Source organism: Pristiophorus japonicus, chromosome 6, assembly GCF_044704955.1.
Source record: "Pristiophorus japonicus isolate sPriJap1 chromosome 6, sPriJap1.hap1, whole genome shotgun sequence".
Taxonomy (NCBI): Eukaryota; Metazoa; Chordata; class Chondrichthyes; family Pristiophoridae; genus Pristiophorus; species Pristiophorus japonicus.
The window spans coordinates 68,783,926-68,809,745 of NC_091982.1; the positions used below are offsets into that span (position 1 = coordinate 68,783,926).

General features: G+C 51.2%; 1 protein-coding gene across 4 annotated transcripts in view; it reads left to right on the top strand.

Moving 5' to 3' along the window:
* arhgef6 (Rac/Cdc42 guanine nucleotide exchange factor (GEF) 6) overlaps nucleotides 1–25,820 on the top strand; it is a 192,426-nt gene that overhangs the window by 76,640 nt on the left and 89,966 nt on the right. For all 4 annotated transcript variants that reach the window (XM_070882903.1, XM_070882905.1, XM_070882904.1 and 1 more), the window contains exons 4-6: nucleotides 17,472–17,596; nucleotides 20,882–21,083; nucleotides 23,398–23,468. In XM_070882903.1, the coding sequence (XP_070739004.1) occupies nucleotides 17,472–17,596; nucleotides 20,882–21,083; nucleotides 23,398–23,468 (398 nt within the window). The remainder of the gene's footprint in view (nucleotides 1–17,471; nucleotides 17,597–20,881; nucleotides 21,084–23,397; nucleotides 23,469–25,820) is intronic.

Here is a 25,820-nt window from a genome sequence, read left to right on the forward strand (position 1 = left end):
GTCTCCCCTCAGCCTCCTCTGTTCCAAAGAAAACAACCCCAGCCTATCCAATCTTTCCTCACGGCTAAAATTCTCCAGTCCAGGCAACATCCTCGTAAATCTCCTCTGTATCCTCTCCAGTGCAATCACATCCTTCCTAATGTGACCAGAACTTCACGCAGTACTCTAGCTGTGGCCTAACTCGTGTTTTATACAGTTTAAGCATAACCGCCCTGCTCTTGAATTCTATGCTTCTGCTAATAAAGGCAAGTATTCCATATGCCTTCTTAACCACCTTTTCTACCTGGCCTGCTACTTTCAGGGATCAGTGGGCATGCGCCCCCAGGTCCCTTTGTTGCTCTACACTTCTCAGTATCCTACCGTTTAATGTGTATTCCCTTGCCTTGTTAGCCCTTCCCAAATGCATTACCTCACACTTCTCTAAATTGAATTCCATTTGCCAATGTTTTGCCCACCTGACCAGTTGATTGATATCTTCCTGCAGTCTACAGCTTTCTTCTTCATTATCAATCACACAGCCGATTTTAGTATCATCTGCAAACTTCTTAATCATACCCCCTACATTCAAGTCTAACTCATTGATATATACCACAAAAAGCAAAGGACCCAGCACTGAGCTCTGCGGAACCCAACAAGAAACCGCTTTCGAGTCTCAAAACACCCGTCGACCATTACCCTTTGCTTCCTGCCTCTGAAGTTCAACACCGATAAATGTGAGGTATTACATGTTGGTAGGAAGAATAGGGAGGTCACTTGTTACTGGGAGGGTGAGAGTCTGGGTGGGGTAGAGGAACAAAGGGATCTCTGATACAAATGCACAAATCACTAAATGTTGCGACACAAGTTAGCAAGCCCATAAAAAGCAAACCAAGCACTCGGGTTTATTTCTAGAGGGATAGAATTGAAAAGTAGGGAAGTTATGCTAAACCTGTATTGAACCTTGGTTAGAGCACACTTGGAGCACTGCGTACAGTTCTGGTCACCATATTATAAAAAGGATATAGAGGCACTGGGGAGGGTGCAGAGAAGATTTACAAGGATGATACCAGAAATGCGAGGGTATACATATCAGGACAGGATGAACAGGCTGGGTCTCTTGTCTCTTGAAAAACGAAGGCTGAGGGGCGACCTAATAGAGGTCTTTAAAATGATGAAAGGTTTTGATAGAGTGGATACAGAGAGAATGTTTCCACTTGTGGGGAAGAGCATAACTAGAGGCCATCAATATAAGATAGTCACCAAGAAATCCAATAGGGAATTCAGGAGAAACTTCTTTACCCAGAGAGTGGTGAGAATGTGGAACTCGCTGCCACAGGGAATGGTTGAAGCGAATAGTATCGATACATTTAAGGGGAGGCTGGACAAGCATATGAGGGAGAAGGGAATAGAGGGTTATGCTGATAGATTTAGATGAGGAAAGACGGAACGAGGCTCGAGTGGAGCATAAACGCCGGCATGGACTGGTTGGGTCGAATGGCATGTTTCTGGGCCGTATATCCTATAATCCAACTGGCCACTTTCCCTTGGATCCTATGGTCTTTTACTTTTCTGATCAGTCTGCCATGTGGAATGTGGTGAAAAGCCTTTCTGAAATCACGTAGACTACATGAAACGCACTGCCCTCATCGACCTGCCTTGTTACCTCTTCAAAAAGGCCAATCAAGTTAGTCAGACACGGCCTTCCTGTGACACATCCGTGCTGACTCCTCCTTAACTACAATGTCTGCATCGTCGCTCTCTGGTGAACACAGACGCAAAGTATTCATTGAGAACCATACCCATGTCTTCCGCCTCCACACATAGATTACCCTCATGGTCTCTAATAGGCCCTACTCTTTCTTTAGTTATCCTCTTGCTCTTAATGGATTTATAAAACATCTTTGGCTTTTCCCTGATTTTACTTGCCAATATATTTTCATGCTCTCTCTTTGCTTTCCTGATAGCCTTTTTAATGACACCCTGCACCTTCTATATGCCTCTAGGGTTTCTGCAGTATTGAGCCCTCGGTATCTGCCATAAGCCTCCCTTTTTTCGTTATCCTACATCCAGGGGGCTCTAGATTTGTTAGCCCCACCCTTTTTCTTTAAGAAAGAAAGACTTGCATTTATATAGCGCCTTTCACGTCCCAAAGCGTTTTATAGCCAATGAAGTACTTTTTGGAGTGTAGTCACTGTGGTATTGTGGGAATACTTTAAGGGAATATACTTGCTCTGAACCCTCAGGATCTCCTCCTTGAATGCCTCCCACTGCTCTGACAATGATTTACCTTCAAGTAGCTGTTTCTAGTCCACTATGGCTAAATCACATCTCAGCTTAGCAAAATTGGCTTTACCCCAATTGAGAACTTTTATTCCTGGTCTATCTTTGTCCTTTTCCATAACTACCCTAAATCTAACTGAATTATGATCACTAGCACCAAACTGCTCTCCCACTGATACCCCTTCCACCTGCCCCCCTTCATTCCCCAAAACTAAATCCAGACCCGCCCCCTCCCTTGTCGGGCTTGTTACATACTGGCTAAAAACGTTCTCCTGAATGCATTTTAAGAATTCTGCACCCTCTATACCTAATACATTAATTCTATCCCAGTTAATATTAGCGGTAGTTGAAATCCCCTACTATTACTGCTCTATGGTTTTTGCTCTTCTCAGAAATGTGCCGACATTATTGCTTTTCAGGGGTATGAGGAAAAAGCGGGAATATGGTGTTGAGATAGAGGATCAGCCATGATCATATTAAATGGCGGTGCAGACTCGAAGGGCCGAATGGCCTACTACTGCTCCTATTTTCTATGATTCTTCTATCTCCTTCTGACTGTTTGGGGGTCTACAGTACACTCCCAGTAGTGTTTTTTGTTCTTCAGTTCAACCCATAGGCCCTCGCTTTTTGAACCCTCCAACGTATCATCCCTCCTCACAGCTGTAATTGTTTCTTTAATCAATTCTGCGACCCCCCCATTCTCTTTTCATACCCCCCTCTCTATCCCATCAGAAAACACTAATCAGGAAATTTGAGCTGCCATACCTGCCCTTTCAGCCACGTCTCAGTAATAGCTACGATACCATATTTCCACGTGTCTATCTGTGCCCTCAGCTCATCTGCCTTACTGACTTGACTTTTGCATTAAAGTATATACCATTACCACGGCCAAACTCCCCCCTTGTCTATTTTCTAGCCTTGGTTTCCTTTGCCTTCGAAACTCGCTTACTAATTTCCAGCCTTCCATTTCCAGCGTGGCTTCTCTCCCTTCTGAATCTCGCTCAGGTTTCCATCCCCCCCTCCCCCCCCCGCCCCTGCCAAGCTGTCCTCCCCTCCCCCTTTAATCCCTCTTGCTAATCAGGAAGTGTTAGTGCCTTGAAAAATCTGATGCTACTTTATGGGCTTTTTGAACCTGGAGGTGAAAATGTTTTCAGAGAATAAAGGACTGAATGTCTGGTCCAGGATTCTCTCTCTTGTTTTCGGCAGGCCAGTATTAGTTTGTGTTCGGATTGAAAGTCGTGTGCCTTTTTAAAATCAAAAATGCTCCGAAGTATTGCAACATCTGCAAACAGCCTTTTGTTAGTGTGGTGATTCCAGAGCAGAGCCAGTGCGTGTGAGACTGCTAGTTCAGTGGGATAAGGGTTCCTTTCCCTTCCTGCCGCCTTTCATTTCGGCCAGCGCTCCCAGTTCTGATGCTGTTTCCCAGTGGCGAAAAGCATATTAATTAGCAACAACTTGCATTTGTGCCGTGTCTTCCACGTAGCAAAAAGGTCCCAAGGCACTTACCAGAATTGGAATCAAAACACTGACCCACAGCAGGAGGCTTGAATAAAACCTAATCAAAGAGGTGGGTTTTAAGGAGCGTCTTGGAAGGGAGAGGTGGAGAGGTTCAGGGAGGGAGTTCCAGAGCCTGGGGCCCAGGCAGCGGAAGGCACAGCCACCGATGGTGGGGAGTGGGGGGGGCTGGTGGGGGCGCGCAAGAGGTCATTGTGGATTTGTACCGCTTTGTGGATTTGATATTTAGAGAAGGGATTTAGCGTGAGCTGCTTCCTGTTTGAGTGTGCGCAGTTCTGGGTGACAAGCTGCTCAGGAAGGAGAGCTTTATCTCACGGGTTCTTGCCTTCCTGCCTGTAACACAGGAAATTCGAGACGTGTCTGTGGTGCACAGGCAGTGTCTCGGCCTGAAAGGGTAAACTGTAGGGGTAAGTGGCTTGATAGGCTTGTAAGCAAACTTGAAACCCATGGGTTAACAGGAACAGTAGGAGCAAGGATACGACATTGGCTTGGGGATGGAGACGGAGAGTTGTGGAGAATGGCTGTTTTTCAGACTGGTGGAGGTGTACAGTGGGGTTCCCCACCACGACCACTGCTGATTTTGACGTACATTAATGACTTGGACTTGGGGGGGGCGGGGGGGGGCAGGACACAATTTTGAAATTTGCAGTTGACATGAAACTTGGAAGTGCCGCAAATACCGAGGAAGATAGTAACAGACTTCAAGAGGACATAGACAGGCTGGTGGTGTCATTGTGCACAGACCGTTGAAGGTGGCAGGACAGACTAACAAACAGTTAATTACCGCATGGGACCCTGGGCTTCATAAATCAAGGCACAGAGTACAACAACCAGGAAGTTGTGGTAACCCCATATAAAACACCAGTCCGGCCCCAATTCTGGGCACTGCACTGTAGGAAGGACGGGAAGGCCCTGGAGAGGGTGCAGAGAGATTTACGAGAGTGGTTCCAGGGACGAGGGACTTCAGTTACGTGGAGAGACTGGAGAAGCTGGGGTTGTTCTCCTTGGAGCAGAGAATGTTGAGAGGGACAGAGGTGTTCAAAATCAGGAAGTGTTTGCATAGAGTAAATAAATCTGTTTCCTGTTTCTGAAGGGTCGGTAACCAGAGGGCACAGATTTAAGGGGATGGGCAAAAGAACCAGAGGGAGATGAGGAAAAACATTATTTTCGCAGCGAGTGGTGAGGATCTGGAATGCACGGACTGATAGGGTGGGGTTACAGATCCAATCACAGGCTTCAAATGGAATTGGATAAATACTTGAAGGAGAAAAAGTTGAGGGGATATGGGGAAAGGCCGGGGAGTGGGACTGACTGCTCTTCGACAGAGCTGGTTCTGACTCGATCTTCCCGTTAATGTGTTTATGGGTGCATGGCCCCCTTAAGGGGCTCTGCAACAATTAAAAATATGCCACCAGTGCAGTTTTTCCCGGCGAGCCGCTGCGCGGAAGGTCAGGACAGCGACGCAGGCGCGCTGCTTAAAGGGAACAGTGCACACGCGATGGGCCGAATGGCCTCCTGTGTTGTAGGATTCTGCGATTCGAAGAGCACACCAGCAGACAGCGCAAGTCACGCCTGCATCCGTCAGTTATCCAGCCTACACACTCTGGGAACACAGCATCATGGAATTATCTCCATCAGCACAGCTTGGGCTGTTCAATCCCGAGCGCATCAGACTGCGGCCTACGCTAACCCCGGGCTGTGCGGCGCTCCCTCAGTACTGCCCCTCTGACAGTGCAGCACTCCCTCAGTACTGCCCCTCCGACAGTGCGGTGCTCCCTCAGTACTGCCGCTCCCTCAGTACCGCCCCTCCCACAGTGCAGCTCTCCCTCAGTACTGCCCCTCCAACAGTGCAATACTCCCACAGTACTGCTCCTCCGACAATGCAATGCTCCCTCAGTACTGCCCCTCCGACAGTGCGGCGCTCCCTCAGTACTGCCCCGCCGACAGTGCAGCGCTCCCTCCGTACTGTCCCTCCGACAGTGCAGCGCTTCCTCAGTACTGTCCCTCCGACAGTGCAGTGCTCCCTCAGTACCGCCCCTCCGACAGTGCGGCGCTCCCTCAGTACCGCCCCTCCGACAGTGCGACGTCCCTCAGTACTGCCCCTCCGACAATGCTGCACTCCCTCAGTACTGCCCCTCCGACAGTGCAGCGCTCCCTCAGTACTGCCCCTCCGACAGTGCAGTACTCCCTCAGTACTGCCCCTCCGACAGTGCGGCGCTCCCTCAGTACTGCCTCTCCGACAGTGCGGCGCTCCCTCAGTACTGCCCCTCCGAAAGTGCGGCGCTCCGTCAGTACTGCCCCTCCAACAGTGCAATACTCCCACAGTACTGCCCCTCCGACAGTGCAGCGCTCCCTCAGTACTGCCCCTCCGACAGTGCAGCACTCCCTCAGTACAGCCCCTCCGACAGTGCGGTGCTCCCTCAGTACCGCCCCTCCGACAGTGCAGCACTCCCTCAGTACTGCCCCTCCGACAGTGCGCCGCTCCCTCAGTACTGCCCCTCCGACAATGCTGCACTCCCTCAGTACTGCCCCTCCGACAGTGCGGTGCTCCCTCAGTACTGCCCCTCCGACAGTGCAGCACTCCCTTAGTACTGCCCCTCCGACAGTGCGGCGCTCCCTCAGTACTGCCCCTCCGACAGTGCAGCACTCCCTTAGTACTGCCCCTCCGACAGTGCGGCGCTCCCTCAGTACCGCCCCTCCGACAGTGCAGCACTCCCTCAGTAATGCCCCTCCGACAGTGCGGCGTCCCTCAGTACTGCCCCTCCGACAATGCTGCACTCCCTCAGTACTGCCCCTCCGACAGTGCAGCGCTCCCTCAGTACTGCCCCTCCGACAGTGCAGTACTCCCTCAGTACTGCCCCTCCGACAGTGCGGCGCTCCCTCAGTACTGCCTCTCCGACAGTGCGGCGCTCCCTCAGTACTGCCCCTCCGACAGTGCGGCGCTCCGTCAGTACTGCCCCTCCAACAGTGCAATACTCCCACAGTACTGCCCCTCCGACAGTGCAGCACTCCCTCAGTACTGCCCCTCCGACAGTGCGGCGCTCCCTCAGTACTGCCCCACCGACAGTGCGGCACTCCCTCAGTACTGCCGCTCCAACAGTGCAGCGCTCCCTCAGTACTGCACTGGGAGTGTCAGCCTGGACTTCGTGCTCTGGTCTCTGGAGTGGGGTTTGGTGCCATGTTGTGGACAATATTTAATCTAGTAACCTCCCATGTTGTACAGCTGGGTTGCAGTGATGGGGGCGAAGGAGATGCTGTTAAAATCCTGCCCTTCGGGTGGATCTGGGATATGGTGCTTGGAAAGGCAGCTTCAATTTCCGCCGACTTAGTGTGCCACTCATGGACGGCTTTGTGAAGTTCTCTGCCCACTGCACTGCAACTTACGGATAATCGTCCACCTGGCTGCAGGGTGCTGCTCCATCCACAGCCGCTTGTGGAGTGTCGGTGGGAGTGTGCGGCAAACCAGACAACCCACCCACCCTTTCCTCCAACCACTGTGACAGAGAGACTGTAATTCCCGTATTGGACTGTTCAATCCCCGGAGAATTCACTGAGAATGGAAGTCAGTCTTCCTCGATTCCGAGGAACTGCCTATGATGATGGTAGGGGTGACGTCGAGTAAAGGGGGTCGGGGAGGCGGTTTGGTGGGAGGGGGGAGAAATACCTGGAAATAAACAGAACGTTTCCTGCGTCAGAATATTGAGAGTGAGTTCTGGGCCAGGAATGTCCTTGGGTCTCGCTGTGTTGCGTAATATCTGTAAAAGTACAGAATCGCTTTGAAGGTTATTTTATTTAGGGTGCACAGGGGCTGGGTTTGATCTTCGGTATGTTCATTCTGTGGATTAAACGGTAAAAGAGAAGGGGGCAGCCCGGCAGCCCACCTGTTGTACATTCAGTCTCACCCTCTTTCTGCCAAGTCTTCTGTGTGTGTTTTATTTTATTTAAAAATACTCGTTAATCTCTTGCACTGATGCTCAAGGGAAAAATTTAACTCTCATCCTTGTTTTCAAATCCCTCCATGGCTCCTCCCTATCTCCGTAATCTCCTCCAGCCCAACAACAACCCCTCCGCGATATCGGCATTCCTCTAATTCTGCCCTCTTGTGCATCCCTGATTATAATCGCTCCACCATCGACGGCCGTGCCTTCTGCTGCCTGGGCCCCAAGCTCTGGAGCTCCCTCCCTAAACCTCTCCGCCTCTCTCTCCTCCTTCAAGATGCTCCTTAAAACCGACCTCTTTGACCCAGCCTTTGGTCCCCTGCCCTAATATCTCTTTATGTGGCTCGATGTCGAATGTTGTCTGATCACGCTCCTGTGAAGGCCTTGGGAGGTTTCACTACATTAAAGTCGCTATATTAATGCAAGTTGTGGTTGGTGATTGTGGGACCTGTTGAACTGTTGGGTGATTATGCAGCCTGCTTCCGGTGTTGGTGCCGACTGTTCCGATTCTCCCCCTGCTTCCCACTGGAGCGAGAACGTGCCATTGTCCTTCTCTGCCTGCCGGTTCATCCAATCGTACAGCACAGGAGCAGGCCATTCGGCCCATCACACCTGTGCCGGCTCCTCTTGCCCCATAGCTCTGCAAATCTCTTCCTGTTGAGTAATCCCCTGCCGCAGGTTGCTGTGTCAGGGTTCGGTGTGTGAGCGGATTTGGCTTGTTGGTTACTTCAAGATCATCTATCGCCATTCCGCTCATTTGCAGATCTTGTACATTGTACAGTCGGGGGAGGGGAGGGGCTGGGACACAGGGGAGGGGAGGGGAGGAGAGGGGGAGGGGAGGGGCTGGGACACAGGGGAGGGGGAGGGGGAGGGGAAAGGGGGGAGGAGAGGAGAACGGGTGGGACATGGGGAGAGGGAGGGGCTGGGGCAGGAGAGGGGGAGGGGCTGGGGCACAGGGCGAGGGGAAAGGGGGGAGGAGAGGAGAACGGGTGGGACATGGGGAGAGGGAGGGGCTGGGGCACAGGGCGAGGGGAAAGGGGGGAGGAGAGGAGAACGGGTGGGACATGGGGAGAGGGAGGGGCTGGGGCAGGAGAGGGGGAGGGGCTGGGGCACAGGGCGAGGGGAAAGGGGGGAGGAGAGGGGGAGGGGAGGGGCTGGGACATGGGAGGGGGAAGGGAAAGGGGGGAGGGGAGGGGAACAGGTGGGACATGGGGAGGGGGAGGAGCTGGACGAGGGGGAGGGGCTAGGGCACGGGGCAGGAGAGGGGGATGGGGGAGGGACTGGGACACGGGGCTGGGTGAGGGGAACGGGGGAGGGGAAGGGATTGGGATGGTGGAGGGGAGCGGGGGGAGGGGCAGTGGAGGGGCTGGGACATGGGGGAGGGGAGAGGGAGAGGAGCCGGGGGGGAGGAAAAGAGGGAAAGGGGAGCGGGGGGGGAGGAGAGGGGGGAGCGGGCTGGGACACGGGGGAGGGGAAGGGGCTGGGACACGGGTGAGGGGCTGAGACGGGGGGGGAGGGGCTGGGACACGGGGGAGGGGAAGGGGCTGGGACATGGGTGAGGGGCTGAGACGGGGGGGAAGGGGCTGGGACATGGGTGAGAGGCTGAGACGGGGGGGAGGGGCTGGGACACGGGGAAGGGCCTGGGACACGGGTGAGAGGCTGAGATGGGATGGGAGGGGCTGGGACATGGGGGAGGGGAACGGGGCAGGAGCAGGAGGAGATGCTGTGCGGTGAATGTGTTGCCTTACCACTGCTACCCGAGCTCATGGTGGGTGAAAATGGCGATACTCTGAGATTCAGAGCAAGCCGGGGACGCAGGAGATTACACTCGAATCACACCTCAGCATCCACAGGACATCTCCACCCAGCACCATGCTGACTCGGTGGGAAGTCCTGTCACCTGAGGGAGAAGGCTGTGGGATGTGGAAGGTGCTGGCAAAGCAGTGTTTCTGGGCCGTCCTGCGTGGTCCTGAGGCCAGTGAGAGGCGACCAGGCAGTGTGGACCTGGAGTCACGTGGAAGGGTGGCATGGCTGGTCGGGTTTGGAAAGCATTGTGGAAACACGGCCTTAATCATTCTTAAAACCCGTGAGCTCCTTCTGAAGGGTAGTCGCGGTTGTAATGTCGGCAAACAGGGCGGCCATTTTGAGCGCCCGGCTAGCCAATAAATGAAGGGCCCAGTTAGTTGGCTTGTGGCGGTGTTGGTTGGAGGGAGTGTCAATTGATGCATTATCAAAGTCTGATTCATTGCGCTGCTGAACTCTTGTCATGGGGAGTGGGTGGTGAATTATCCATTGGACAGAATGCCGTCCTGTGTAACTCGCGGACCCACTCAGAGTTGTATTGATGGAGGCCTGAGAGGAAGTGACTGGGCAGGCATGGCCTGGGGTGAAAGGGAGGGCCTTGTGGATCCTGAGCACAGTAGCATCTTTTTTGTTAGGTAAGGGAATCAAGGGATATGTGTCGGCTGTGGCTTAGTGGGCAGCACTCTCACCTCGGAGTCAGAAGGTTGTGGGTTGAAGTCCCACTCCAGGAACATGAGCACAAACATCTAGGTTGACACTTCCCTCAGTGCTGAGGGAGCGCTGCACTGTCGGAGAGGCAGTACTGAGGGAGCGCCGCACTGTCGGAGGGGCAGTACGGGGGGAGTGCCGCACTGTCGGAGGGGCAGTACTGAGGGAGCGCCGCACTGTCGGAGGGGCAGTACTGAGGGAGCGCTGCACTGTCGGAGGGGCAGTACTGAGGGAGCACCGCACTGTCGGAGGGGTAGTACTGAGGGAGTGCTGCACTGTCAGAGGGGCAGTGCTGAGGGAGCGCCACACTGTCGGAGGAGCAGTGCTGAGGGAGCGCCACACTGTCGGAGGGGCAGTACTGAGGGAGCGCTGCACTGTCGGAGGGGCAGTACTGAGGGAGTGCTGCACTGTCGGAGGGGCAGTACTGAGGGAGCGCTGCACTGTCGGAGGGGCAGTACTGAGGGAGTGCTGCACTGTCAGAGGTGCCGTCCTTCGGATGAGATGTTAAACCGAGGCCCCGTCTGCTCTCTCAGATGATGTAAAAGATCCCACAGCACTATTTCAAAGGAGAGCAGCGGGAGTTATCCCCAGTGTCCTGGGGCCAATATTTATCCCTCAATCAGCATCAATAAAACACATTAGTTGGGTCATTATCACATTGCTGTTTGTGGGAGCTTGCTGTGCACAAATTGGCTGCTGCGTTTCCCACATTCCAACAGTGACCACAGTTCAAAAGTACTTCATTGGCTGTAAAGCGCTTTGGGATGTCCGGTGGTCGTGAAAGGCGCTATATAAATACAAGTCTTTCTTTTCTTATAATGCGTGCAGATGGAGTTCTGATACCGATGGACCATGATCTGATTGAATGGCAGAGCCGGCTCGAGGGACTGAATGGCCTCATCCTGTTCTTATGTTCCGAGCATTGATCCAGATGATGGGGTTTCCTTGTTTGCAACCTTTTGTGATGAGGGAAAATTAATATTTTGTTTAAATATGATGTAAAATATTAATTATTTTCTACCATTTGTGCAGATTACTTTTTAGACCTTTTGGCTTAAGACACTTTATTGATTTGGGGTAAGGTCAAGTTAGAATCAGAGAATCTCCCAGCACAGGAGGAGGCCATTGGGCCCATCGAGCCTGTGCCGGCCCTGTGAGAGAGCCATCCAATCAGTCCCACTCCCCGCTCTTTCCCCACAGCCCGGAAATCATTTTCCCTTCAAGTATTTATCGAATTCCCATTGGAAAGTTACTATTGATTCTGCTCCCACCGCCCTGTCAGGCAGCGTGTTCCCGATCAGCGTTACAAAGAGGTTTGTAGGACTGATTTTTCTTGCGTGACACAGCAGCGCTAAAATCTTCTGTAATGACGGTTGAGGACCGAGTTTACCGTTTTTCAGTTTCTCTTTCATCGATAACCAGGAAGTTAATGTCTACCAAGTTTGTCATCACTTCCTTCCTGGGTGTGGGGGCGGGGAGGGTGAGGAGGGCTGTGTCGGCGGGAGTATGGTTTGTTCGAGAAAATTATACGCTCACCAGATGCTGATGATATTTCTAAAGAAAATACCAAAAAAATCTGGTCCCAGTCACAGTGACCATGAAGCTGTCAGTTTGTCATAAAAACCCATGGGTTCACTGATGTCCCTTTTGTGGTGTATGTAGCACACAAATCACTGACTCCACACGGTCTGGTGTTGTAGTAACTGCTGTGACCTCAGTCCTTTATTGTGTAACTCCAGAGTGCTTCTCGGGGTGGTAGGCAGCCTTTTATACTCTGTCTTGCAGGTACTTTCAGGTCTCCCACCACAGCGCCCTCTGTGGTGCACCATAGTAACTATACATTTAATGTACCTGGACAATACACAACATCTCACTCCCCCCCACAGTTCCAAAAGCCATTGCCGGTGATCTCGGCCTTGTTCGTCCTGGTTGATTTGTGAGTGTGGGTCCATGACCATCCACTTCCCTCTTCTCCCCCATGTGGAGGACCCGGTGCAAGCATGTGGTATTTGCAGTCCTTACATGGGTGATAAGGTACACGAGCAGAACCTCCAACAGAAAGCAGGTATACATAGACGGTACATTGTATGGTACATATAATATGTGGTACAGATGTTATGTCAAAAGTTTGCAGGTACACTGAACAGTTATTTAATCCCAGCTCCTCTGGGTGAGGTATGGTGGCGGTACATAGCCCCTTTTTGCCCGAGGTAATGGGCTGCGCTGAGACAGGGTTTGCAACTGGTGCGTTGCCTCTGTTCTCATCAAGTAGTTGCCTTAGCAGCCGCTGAACCATTGCATGATTCCCCTAAATCGAAAATCGCATTAGCCCATTGGTAATATTAGTCACGGATCCATATCTCTTTTACTTGAACCTCGTGGTATTAACTCTTTCCGTAATTCATATCTATTATTTTAAACACAGTAATCATTCAGCATTAAAATATTAATTCTTATCATAAATCCGTCATCCTACATTCACATAGCTCATTTAGACTCGCTCTTGCCTTACAAAAGTCTTTTTGTGGGGACTGCCAACGGTGTAAGGCCCTTTTAAGACTCCCAAGTGCATTTCCCTTTTAAGACGCCATCTTGTGGTTCCCACGAGGCTTCCCTTGGGCGCTGCCATTTTAGGTGCTCTGCTGGCCATTGTCTGCAGAGCTCCGTTGCCACGAGGCGCACCACCATCTTGAGCTCGCTGGCGAAGAAGGGACAAGGAAGAAAGGAAGGGAAAAAAACAGCCCAGAGCAACCCAGCTTGGCAGAAGTGGCTCCCTGGACTCGATCAGTCACAGTCCCTGTGAGTCCCTCCGTACTTGTTGCCCATCCACCGCTCTGGCTCGCGTTCTCCCGAGTAACGCCAGCCGCCACCGCAGCCTCCGCTCCCACCGTTGTCTCCGCACTTGCCGCTCCTCCTGCGGCCGCCGTGGCCGCCACCATCGCAGCCGCTCCCACCGCCCGACTTTTTCTCTGCGTGGGTCCCCCAGATCCGCCGACCATCGATGGACTTCCTGCTCATCGCCCGCAGGGCCCCGCCGGCCCGCACCCCAGCAATTGGCCCGCACCTGCAAACTTGCTCTTCCAGGGTCTGCTCGTCTGTGGAGGCTGAGGCTGCAGAATTGCTTGAGGTCAGGAGTTCTGGGCTGCTGGGTGTGGATTTAGGCTGCAGCTCCAGCTTGGTTGGCGCTGCTCCTTAGGAACCCGAGGAGCAGCAGTCTGTGGAGGAGTGAAGTCTTCTCAGCTCCCACATCTACTTGGACTTTCCCCATCCATCTTCTGCCGAGGAGCGTCGGCCCATCGCCTGCAATGACCCACAAAGGTAAACCGTGCGTCTTGCCCCCGTGAGATACCTGCACATCTGCTCTGCCAAGAACAGGTATCAGTTCCCTGGTGTAGGTACACAGCTTCGCTGTGACCGGGACCAGCTTGGGTCGTGCAGCTGGGTTAATCCACAGTTTATCGAAAGTTCTCTGACTCATCAACGACGGACCCGATCCCGTAACCACTGCCATACTCACTGGGACTCCGTCAATTTTTACTTCCATAATCACTGGGGGCGAATCGTCGGTACGCGTATACAGTCCCAACACCTCATTTAATCTGCCTGCTCCTCACTGAACAGTGGATTATCCCCCATCTCCTCAGCCACATGGTGAGTCTGATTTCTTTTACACATACGCTGAAGGTGGCCTTTCAGGTGGCAGGTATTGCACGTATACTCCGCAAACCTGCACCGGTGTGCCCCATGGCTTCCTCCGCAGCGCCAGCATGGTGCTGCTTGATTGCCCCCCCCCCGCCCCCCCTCAGCGGACTCTGAGTTCCAGGACCCCGAGGTCCGTGCTCTCTGCCCCGGGCAGAGCCATGTTCTGCAGTTTTGTCCGTGGTGGGTGCTATCCTGTGGACAGTGTCTGCCGGGTTCGAGACTGTGTGGATCATTTGCTTGGTGCTGCAAGTCGAGGTCATATATGCCCAGCTGATGGTGATGGCCTTTGTCAGGGTGACTGTGGGTTCCGTGGCCAGCAGCTTGTGAAGGAGTCCCTCGTGGCCAATCCCCATAACAAAAACGTCCCGCAAAGCCTCGTCAAGGTGTGCGCCAAAATCACATGGCACCGCGAGTCTCCTGAGGTCGGCAGCGTATTTGGTGACATCCTGACCCTCAGGTCTGCAGTGATGGTAAAATTTGTATCTGGCCATGAGGATGCTCTCCTTCGGTTTCAACTGGTCACGAATGAGTGCAACCAGCTCCTCATATGACTTGTCCCTGGCGCTCACGGGTGCCAGCAAATCCCTGACGAGACAGTAAACCTCATCGCCACAACTGGAAAGCAATATCACCTTACGCTTCTCTCTCAGTGCGTTCATGTGCCCAGTCAGGTCGTTTGCTGTGAAGTAGTACTCGAGCCTTTCCGTAAAGGCCTCCCAATCATTGCCCACGGTAAAATCCTTTAGCGAGCCCAGAGTAGCCATGGTTGCGTGAAGTTCGTCCACTTCCTTGTTGCCAATGTGATGTGTGTAGAAACATAGAAACATAGAAAATAGGTGCAGGAGCAGGCCATTCAGCCCTTCTAGCCTGCACCGCCATTCAATGAGTTCATGGCTGAACATGAAACTTCAGTACCCCCTTCCTGCTTTCTCGCCATAACCCTTGATCCCCCGAGTAGTAAGGACTTCATCTAACTCCCTTTTGAATATATTTAGTGAATTGGCCTCAACTACTTTCTGTGGTAGAGAATTCCACAGGTTCACCACTCTCTGGGTGAAGAAGTTTCTCCTCATCTCGGTCCTAAATGGCTTACCCCTTATCCTCAGACTGTGACCCCTGGTTCTGGACTTCCCCAACATTGGGAACATTCTTTCTGCATCTAACCTGTAGCACACAAATCACTGACTCCACACGGTCTGGTGTTGTAGTAACTGCTGTGACCTTAGTCCTTTATTGTGTAACTCCAGAGTGCCTCTCAGGTGTGGTGGGCAGCCTTTTATACTCTGTCTTGCAGGTACTTTCGGGTCTCCCACCACAGCGCCCCCTGTGGCGCACCTTTGTACTTATACCTTTAATGTACCTGGACAATACACAACACCTTTAGGGAAGGAAATCTGCCGTCCTTACCCGGTCTGGACCAATAGGTGACTCCAGACGCACACTGAGTCGTTGATGCTTAACTTCCGTCTGAGGTGGCCCAGCGAGACACTCAGTTGAATTTTTAAAAAACATTAAAAAGCACGGTCGGCCTTCAAGAAGAAGTCCCATCACCATCTTCTCTCATAGGCAGTGACACGCACATCCCGAGAATGAACAGAAAACACATTATACTGTTCAGCCGTCTCTGCTCTGGTGAATACTGCCTGAATTGTTCAGTGGTCATTGTGACCATGTCTGACCTGTCTAGCGGACGGTGTGTCCTGTAGTACCTGTTCAGGTACGGGCACGTGAAGCATAATCATCGGCCTCCGTGCACAGGCATCCCAACAAATTATAAAGAGGAGGTGGAGTGTTTGCAGCTTGCTGAAAGGACGCGGCGAGCATGCAGGGAGGGAGAAGAATGTCTTTCAGTCCACAGAGCTATGCCCTATTGGTTGTATTTTGGAAGTTGAGTAATTTTGTGCCCGTGTGGAGACCTCCCAGCTTGGCTTCCCACCAAGTGTGCTCACTCAACAGATCCAGCATTGACCACCGAGGAGTGAGAAAGGAAGAAAATGGAAGAACTTGCATTTCCACAGCGCCTTTCACAACCTCAGGACTTCCCAAAGCATTTAACAACCAATGAAATACATAAGAACATAAGAAATAGGAGCAGTAGTCGGCCATTCGGCCCCTCGAGTCTGCTCCGCCATTCAATAATATCATGGCTGATCTGATCATGGACTCAGCTCCACTTCCCTGCCCGCTCCCCATAACCCTTTAATCCCTTATCGCTCAATAATCTGTCTATCTCCATGTTAAATATATTCAATGACCCACAGCTCTCTGGGGCAAATTCCATAGATTCACGAGCCTCTGAGAGGAGAAATTCCTCCTCATCTTCATCTTAAATGTGCTTATCCTAAAACGATGCCCCTTAGTTGTAGATTCCCCCGCGACAGGAAACTTTTTGAAGTGCAATAATGTGGGAAGCACAGCAAGTTCCCACAAACAGCGATGTGATAATGATCAGAAAATCTGTTTTAGTGATGTTGGTTGAGGGATAAATATTGGCCCCAGAACACCGGGGAGAACTCCCCTGCTCTTCTTTGAATGGTGCCTTGGGATCTTTTACGTTTACCTGAGAGGGTAGATGGGGCCTCGATTTAACGTCTTCATCCGAAAGACAGCACCTCCGACAGTGCGGCACTCCCTCAGTATCACTGGGAGGGTCAGCCTGGGTTACGTGCTCAAGTCCCTGTGGTGGGACTTGAACCCATGACCTTCTGACTCAGAGGCAAGAGTGTGGTCCCCCGAGCCACAGCATCTGAGTGAGCACTTAGCAACTGTACAACTCAACCTGAATTAGAAGTGGGACTGAGTGGGAGGCTCTGGAATCAGATGAAGTTAGTACTGAGGAAATGTGCAGTTGTCCTGTCTTTGACTCCCACACACAGGATGCCAGTGTGTGATGCGAGTGGGCAGTAGTTTTACTGTCCAGCACTTCACTGGGTCTGACATTATAGTGGATGCCTGGTAGAAATGTTGAATTCAGATCGCCCAACAAGGTTAGGAGAGTTCAAAATGATTTACCTCTTGGCTTAATTCTCGCCACTTCCCCCCATTCTCTCCCACTATGAACCTTGGAATCATAGAAGGTTACAGCTTCCTTCATTCTGTGATTCTCGGGGGAGGCCATTTGGCCCATCGTGTCCGTGTCGGTCCTTTGCTAGAGCAGTTCAGAATGAGTTGTCCGAGAATGTAACCAGGTTGCCGGCACTGCACGGACTGCAGCGATTGAATAAGGAGGCTGACTACCACCTTCCCAGGGGGGAGGGGGGAATACTGGATGGGCAATAAATGCTGGCGTTACCAGTGATGCTCACATCACCAGAGCAAACTTTGTGGAAAATTGATGCAAGCTTGCAGTAAGCTACCGCACGGTAGTTTTACTGCAGAGAGAGCAAGACCGTAAGCTGGATGTGGCCATTTTCGGAGAGAACATGAGGCTTTATGAGGGAATATAAAACACCCCGACAGTTTATCGTCTTCTGCTTAAATGCCAAGCGATGGAAAATGCCATTCACCAATATCAGCACTTGTACTTTTTATTTTGTGTTCACACAGAGCGCGGAAGTGCCCGGACTGGCTCGTCTTTCTCGTCCCATCACAGTAACTCCGCCTCCTCGCTCAGCGGCTCAGCACCCACCACCAAGACCTCCCGAGCTCTGCGCAGACAGTCAAAGAACCTGGTAAGGTATCTCCATTAAACGGGATCGCCGAGGCACAGCCAACCTTCTTCAATTTCCTTCTGAGAAACAATGGTCCTTTTGTCGGCCGTCCCCTCGAGATAGTTCAAATATGTCCCAGTTATACATTGAGTCAGGAGCATTCGGCCCCACGGTCTGTGCCGGTGTTTATGCTCCACACCAGCCTCCTCCCACCCCTCTTCATCTCCCACTATCAGCATATCCTTCCATTCCTCTCTTCCCCCAAGTGCTTATCTAGCTTCTCCTGACATGCATCTCTACTATTCGCCTCAACCCCTCCCTGTGGTAGCAGAAGAACATAAGAAATAGGAGCAGGGGTAGGCCATTCGGCCCTTCGAGCCTGCACCGCCATTCAATAAGATCAATTGGCGTTCAAACGTTCCTGTGGAATCTGCTTGCACCGCTCTTTCAGGCAAGGCGATCCCAATCACAACAGCGCTCTGAGTGAAGGCAGCTCTCCTCATTTCCTGCTGTAGTGTAACTGGGTTTAAAGGGACAACCCCCAAGCCAAAATGATACCAAAAAACTCTGATTTTCATACAGCAGAGACACATGCTCATACAATTATATTTTATAATCGGTGAGACTAAATGGATCTCTCTTTCAAAGCGGTTCAATGGGCTGAACGACCTCATTCAGCGCTGTGTCATTCTATGATGTTGATTTTACTGCTGGGATGTCATTAATTCAAGTACTTAAAATATTCTGTTTGTACTTTCGAATCCGAGAGCACTTTGTGGAGCTTAAAGGTTTGAGTTTTAAAAAACTATTTATATTAATATTGTTAATTTTAAATCTGAGATTAATAGATTTTTGTTAGATTAAGGGATATGGGACAAAGGCAGGTATATGGGATGATGGTAGGTATATGGGCAAAGATGGGTATATGGGGCAACGGTGGGTATATGGGGCAACGGTGGGTGTAGAAACATAGAAAATAGGTGCAGGAGTAGGCCATTCGGCCCTTCGAGCCTGCACCGCCATTCAATAAGATCAAGGCTGATCATTCCCTCAGTACCCCTTTCCTGCATTCTCGCCATACCCTATGATCACTTTAGCCGTAAGGGCCATATCTAACTCCCTCTTGAATATATCCAATGAACTGGCATCGACAACTCTCTGCGGCAGGGAATTCCACAGGTTAACAACTCTCTGAGTGAAGAAGTTTCTCCTCATCTCAGTTCTAAATGGCCTAACCCTTATCCGTAGACTGTGTCCCTGGTTCTGGACTTCCCCAACATCAGGAACATTCTTCCTGCATCTAACCTGTCCAGTCCCGTCAGAATTTTATATGCTCCTATGAGATCCCCTCTCGTCCTTCTAAACTCCAGTGAATAAAGGCCCAGTCGATCCAGTCTCTCCTCATATGTCAGTCCTGCCATCCCGGGAATCAGTCTGGTGAACCTTCGCTGCAATCCCTCAATAGCAAGAACGTCCTTCCTCAGATTAGGAGACCAAAACTGAACACAATATTCCACGTGAGGCCTTGCCAAGGCCCTGTACAACTGCAGTAAGACCTCCCTGCTCCTATACTCAAATCCTCTCGCTATGTAGGCCAATATACCATTTGCCTTCTTCACTGTCTGCTGTACCTGCATGCCAACTTTCAATGACTGATGAACCATGACACCCAGGTCTCATTGCACCTCCCCTTTTCCTAATCTGCCTCCATTCAGATAATATTCTGCCTTCGTGTTTTTTCCCCCAAAGTGGATAACCTCACATTCATCCACATTATACTGCATCTGCCCACTCACCTAACCTGTCCAAGTCACCCTGCAACCTCTTAGCCTCCTCCTCACAGCACACACCACCACTCAGCTTAGTGTCATCTGCAAACTTGGAGATATTACACTCAATTCCTTCATCTAAATCATTAATGTATATTGTAAATAGCTGGGGTCCCAGCACTGAGCCCTGCGGCATCTCACTAGTCACTGCCTGCCATTCTGAAAAGGACCCATTTATCCCGACTCTCTGCTTCCTGTCTGCCAACCAGTTCTCTATCCACGTCAGTACATTACCCCCAATACATTTTTTAGCCAATCTCTTGTGTGGGACCTTGTCAAAATCCTTTTGAAAGTCCAAATACACCACATCCACTGGTTCTCCATTGTCCACTCTACCAATTACATCCGCAAAAAATTCCAGAAGATTTGTCAAGCATGATTTCCCCTTTATAAATCCATAAGACCGATCTTGTCACTGCTTTCCAAATGTGCTGCTATTTCATCTTTAATAATTGATTCCAACATTTTCCCCACTACTGATGTCAGGCTAACCGGTCTATAATTACCCGTTTTCTCTCTCCCTCCTTTTTAAAAAAGTGGTGTTACATTAGCTACCCTCCAGTCCATAGAAACTGATCCAGAGTCGATAGACTGTTGGAAAATGATCACCAATGCATCTACTATTTCTAGGGCCACTTCCTTAAGTACTCTGGGATGCTGACTATCAGGCCCTGGGGATTTATCGGCCTTCAATCCCATTTTCCTAACACAATTTCCCGCCGAATAAGGATTTCCTTCAGTTCTTCCTTCTCACTAGAGCCTCAGTCCCCTAGTATTTCCGGAAGGTTATTTGTGTCTTCCTTCATGAACTGGTCTGCCATTTCTTTGTTCCCCATTATAAATTCACTTGAATCTGACTGCAAGGGACCTACGTTTGTCTTTATTAATCTTTTTCTCTTCACATATCCATAGAAGCTTTTGCAGTCAGTTTTTATGTTCCCGGCAAGCTTCCTCTCATACTCTATTTCCCCCCTCCTAATTAAACCCTTTGTCCTCCTCTGCTGAATTCTGAATTTCTCCCAGTCCTCAGGTTTGCTGCTTTTTTCTGGCTAATTTATATGCCTCTTCCTTGGATTTAACACTATCCTTAATTTCCCTTGTTAGCCATGGTTGAGCCACCTTCCCCGTTTTATTTTTACTCCAGACAGGAATGTACAATTGTTGAAGTTCATCCATGTGCTCTTTAAATGTTTGCCATTGCCTATCCACCGTCAACCCTTTAAGTATCACTCGCCAGTCTATTCTAGCCAATTGACGTCTCATACCATCGAAGTTATCTTTACTTAAGTATATGGCTCCACGGTGGGTATATGGGGCGACGGTGGGTATATGGGGCGACGGTGGATATATGGGGCAAAGGTGGGTATATGGGGCGATGGCAGGTATATGGAGAAAGGTCACAGATCAGCCATCTTGGAGTATTTGAGTGAAATGTTTGCGATTGGTTTATGCTGAGGTGTGTCTCTGTTTGGTGCAGGAAATGACTGAGAATGGGAGCCATCAGCTGGTGGTGAAGGCCAAGTTTAACTTCAAGCAGAACAACGAGGATGAGCTTTCGTTTTCCAAAGGCGACATTCTCTACGTCACGCGGGTAGAAGATGGAGGATGGTGGGAAGGCTCGTTCAAAGGGAGGTCAGGATGGTTTCCCAGCAACTACGTGCGAGAGATTAAAGCAGGTGGTGAGTGGAGCACTTCTCCAAAACCCACTCCTCATTCTAGCAATTGTGGAGGCTGTTCCTTTCTTAAATCGCTCATGGTTCACTGTGTCCATCCGGAGAACACTCAGCTCAGTCACCCCATGAAAGATTTTCCCCCCGCATTTCTTTCACCAAATGTAATTTAATTTGTCAACTAACTGGCTGTGCTTAAATAATGGGTAAACAAATGTAAATCTGTTCATGAAAACATTGTTCTACTATTGGCTGATGTGCTATCAGCCACCCAGGTCGTGCTCATGGAAATCTCCTCCCATATCCTCTGCACCCTAATCCCCTCCGTAATCCCCTCCGCCCTAACCCCCTCCGCCCTAATCCTCTCCACCTCCTTCTCTAAACCCTCCACCTCTCCCCCTTAAACCCTCCACCTTGAATGTTTGTGTCACGGTGAAGGTGCTATAAATATACTGCGTTGTTTGAACGTAGATTTGTGCTGTTGAAGGGATGCGAATTGGTATTCAACAATTGGTTCAACTCTCCTGGCTTGTGCAGATTGAATAGGTTCCAGCAAGACACTTGGTTTTATGTAACTCCATGTTACAGAATGTCCCCGTGTAATTATCAAAGGGACGGAGTGGAAGTGCGTGGTTATGTTACAAGACTCGCTATGCAGGGGCCTGGGCTGATAATCCAGCCAACACGATTCCACATCCCAGCCGGGACTTTCAGACTTTGAATTCAGTTTGAAAATAAGCAGCTGGAAATAAAAATCAGGACTCAGTGCGTTGGTCACCAATGCACTATCAGGATTATTGTCAAAACCCAACTGGCTCACTGATGTCCTTTGGGGAAGGATTCCCGGTCTGGGCCTATCCGGGCAGTGAGCTGTTGCTTACTTTGCTGCTCTTTGGAAATAACATCGTGTTGGGGAGAGGAGACAATGTAATTCTGTACAAAATAATGCACACATCATTGTCCCCATCCTGGTATTCTCTGTGTGCTTTTCACTTTCTTCAACTTGTTTCTTTAGGCCCCAAATTCCCATCTCCATCTCCCCCTCTCCCTCCCCCGCCCTGAAATCCCCTCCCCCGCCCTGAAATCTCCCCCCCCCCCCCCCCCCACACCGGAGCACCCTCCCCCCCCCACCCCACCGGAGCACCCCCCTCCCCTCCTGGAGCACGGAACCTCAGAGAAACAGAAATGGGTGCAAAGTAGCCCGTTTGTATTAGAAGCCTTTTCCTCCACCGAAGCTGGAAGGTGTAACAGAGCCACTTTCTGTGGATCGATACCGAGGGGACGGAACATATGCTTTTGCTGAATCCCGTTGATTTTTGGAGCACGATTGAGCTGCCGACTGTGTGCGACTCAGCAGAAGATTGCCATGCAGTGTGTGACAGAAGGAGAGGAGGCAGTGAGTGCAGGGCTCACACAGTACTCTTCCTCCAGAAAAACTAGATAAAAGGTTTAAAACCAGTTGTTGAACTGCGCCAATTGTGAGGGCAATGGCGGTGTGTCTCCAAGTCTGTGGTACGTATGTGATGGTCCTTCTCCACACCGCTGCTCACGGTCCGTGGTGTTCCTCAGATGTGGCAGTGAGAGCTACACATCGCTGGCTGTCAGCTGGAAGCTAATGGTCGACAATAGACCGTGCAGGGCATTGATCGACCTACATTATCCGCACAGCGTATGAGAGCAGCGTTGTCAAAGCGAGGGGGGGGATCTGTGGGGCAGCGTGTGTTGGCAATTTCTGTACATCGCCTTGTGCAAAGGCACCCAGTTCTGTCTGGAGACTGGCTGCTTTTCCCCGAATGAGAAGGTCATGGGTTCGAGCCCTATTCCTGGGTTTGAGCAGATAGCCTGGGCCGATAGTCCCAGGTGTACTCGCACAGTGCACTGAGGGTAACACAGCAAGCAGAGAGAGAGAGAGAGGAAAAATATTCAAATTATTTAGGCAGCAAGTGCAGATAAATCAGCAAAGTCTGGAATAATGTGCCCCGAGTTAAGAAATAAATATCGCCACAAAGCATTGGCAATCGTGTCTGCGGCCTGCAGTCTCAGTTGGGTGAGTTTAATTATTATACCACTGGTGGACGGGTGCTCGTGATCGCCAACCTTTTCTGAGAAATGATTCGTCCTCATCGGGCACGAGAGGTGATGTGATGTCTCGTGCCAGTTCCAGGGTCGTGCTGCGTGCTCCTGGGGAACGCTGTCCGTTACGCAGTGTCGGCACTTTGGATTCCCCGCCCTCGGCTCGGTTAGTTGCAGTTTAGCAGAACCCTGATCTGCCTTTTTGCAAAATGTCACCAAATGACTTGCCCATCGTGTGGTTGATTTGCAGATAAGCCGCTGTCCCCCAAGTCTCTCAAAGGTTTTGAGACGCCTTCAGTGACCAAGAACTATTACAGTTTGGTAAGAGCTTTTTCACCCTTGCTTAATTCTTTATCTTTCTTTACACTGGGAATATTCTGTCCAATGAAAGGCTGCAGGTGAAATCAAATCGCCTGTAATCTGTTTGCAAAAATGAGACGTTGCATTTAAAATCAGAACAGTGGAACAAAGCTATTTTACAATCCATAATTTATTATTTTTATTTGTTACAATGGGCTCTTCATCCATCGGAGGAACAGTCCCCGGGGCTTGCAAAGTCTGATTCTCCCCCCTCCGCCCCCACTCACATTCTGCCTTCAGTCTCTCTCCCCTTCCTTTGGCTTTTAGCTGTAGGGTCCTCTCACCACGCTCTCAGCAGGAACACTCCCTCAGCATCTGACACCATATGTTTGTGCAGAGCTCCCCTGCACCTAGGCTGTGAGCTAATTGATATTGATGTACAATGTGGCCCGCCTTTACAATCCCTCAAACACACGGCTAAAGTGGCAAACACTCGCCTGTACAATATAACCCTCCTTTTTAAAGAAAGATGTTCAGGACCACCGGACATCTCAAAGCGCTTTACAACCAATGAGGAACTTTTGGAGTGTAGTCACTGATGCAATCATAAAATCACAGAAATTTACAGCACGGAAGGAGGCCTTTCGGCCCATCGTGTCCGCGCCGGCCGACCAAGAGCTATCCAGCCTAATCCCACTTTCCAGCTCTAAGTCCGTAGCCCATGTCAGATGCATATCCAAGTACTTTTTAAATGTGGTGAGGGTTTCTGCCTCTACCACCCTTTCAGGCAGCGAGTTGCAGACCCCACCACCCTCTGGGTGAAGACATTTCCCCTCAAATCCCCTCTAAACCTCCCTCCAATTACTTTAAATTTGTGCCCCCTGTAATATAGGAAACGCAGCAGCCAGTTTGTGCACAGCAAGCTCCCACAAACAGCAATGAGATAAATGATCAGACCATTTATTTTTAGGTTGTGGGAGCTTGCTGTGTACAAATTGGCTGCCGCGTTTTTCAGATTACAACAGTGACTACACTTCAAAAGTACTTCATTGGCTGGGAGATGTTTTGGGACTGTCCGGAGTTGTGTTCTTGGAATTTCTGTGGGATTCATAGAACCATTGAAATGTGGATCACCGAAGGATGCCATTCGGCCCATCGTGCCTGTGCTGATCTTTGAGTTCCTGTTATATTCTCCATCTATTAGCCGACCGTAACAATTGCACGGACCAGAGGTTTAATGAGCACAGACAGCTCCTTGAATCAGGTATAAAATAAAATACAGTGGGGCTGAAATTGCCCCGTGCTGGGTTCGGGCGCTCATTTTGCTGAAAGTGATTTTTTTTTGTACCGGCACAGATTTGGGCTTTTAAATGAAAGCCAATGTTGCCTGCAGCCAGGGAGCATTCCTGGAGCCGTTCCCACTGCGTCCGCGGGGCACACATACCGCATCACACTGACGCCTCTAGCAGCGCCCCCTTTTCCCCAGGGAGAGTGCGGGCGGGTCCAGCGGCCTGGCACCCAGGAGACGGAAAAGACAGCCAACAGGAAGAGAAGATGGCGGCCGCTGTGCCTTTAAGCACCGAGAAGCAATCAGTGATATTGCCCCCCCGCCGCCGACCAAGCGCGGGGCAATTTCCCCCGAGGGGCGCACAGGGGTCGGCATGGGGCATGACGGGGTCCGGGCTCACAGCGGTCGGTGCGGGGCGTGAAGGGGTCAGCGCGGGGCGTGAAGGGGTCAGCGCGGGGCGCACAGGGATCGGCGCGGGGCACGAAGAGGTCGGGGTGCACAGGGATCAGTGCGGGGAGCATAGGGATTGGGGCGCATGAGGGTCGGGGCGCACAGGGGTCGGTGCGGGGTGCACAGGGGTCGGGTTGGGGCGCACGGGTCGGTGTGCAGGGGTCGGTGCGGGGTGCATGGGTCGAGTCGCACAGGGGTCGGGTCGGGGCGTGAAGGGCGCCAGTGCGCTAATCACGGGTCGCGGCACTTTCGCCGGCGGAGACCCGGGGGCAACTCCACTCGGGTCGATGCCGCCGCGTCCGCATGCTCATTCATTAGTGCTCTGTTAGTGCTGGTCGCCATCGCTCACTGGCCCTGCGCAGAGCGGCAGTTTCGGCCCCAGTGAGTGAGATGGATTTTAGAGAACGATTTATAACTTACGACTTGCCTGACCTCTCATTGGCTGTTCTATTACATGAGGACGAGGCTTTGACTGAAGACGGGCAACATTTCTAACTACTGCACCGTGCACGGTAGCGGCCCAAACTCTGCCCCCTCGGTAACAGGCTGTCATCGCGATCTGTGATCCTCAGGTCGGAGCTTGATTTGGGGTGCAAAGGCTATACATTGATGCAGCTCTCGCCTGAGCACCCTTC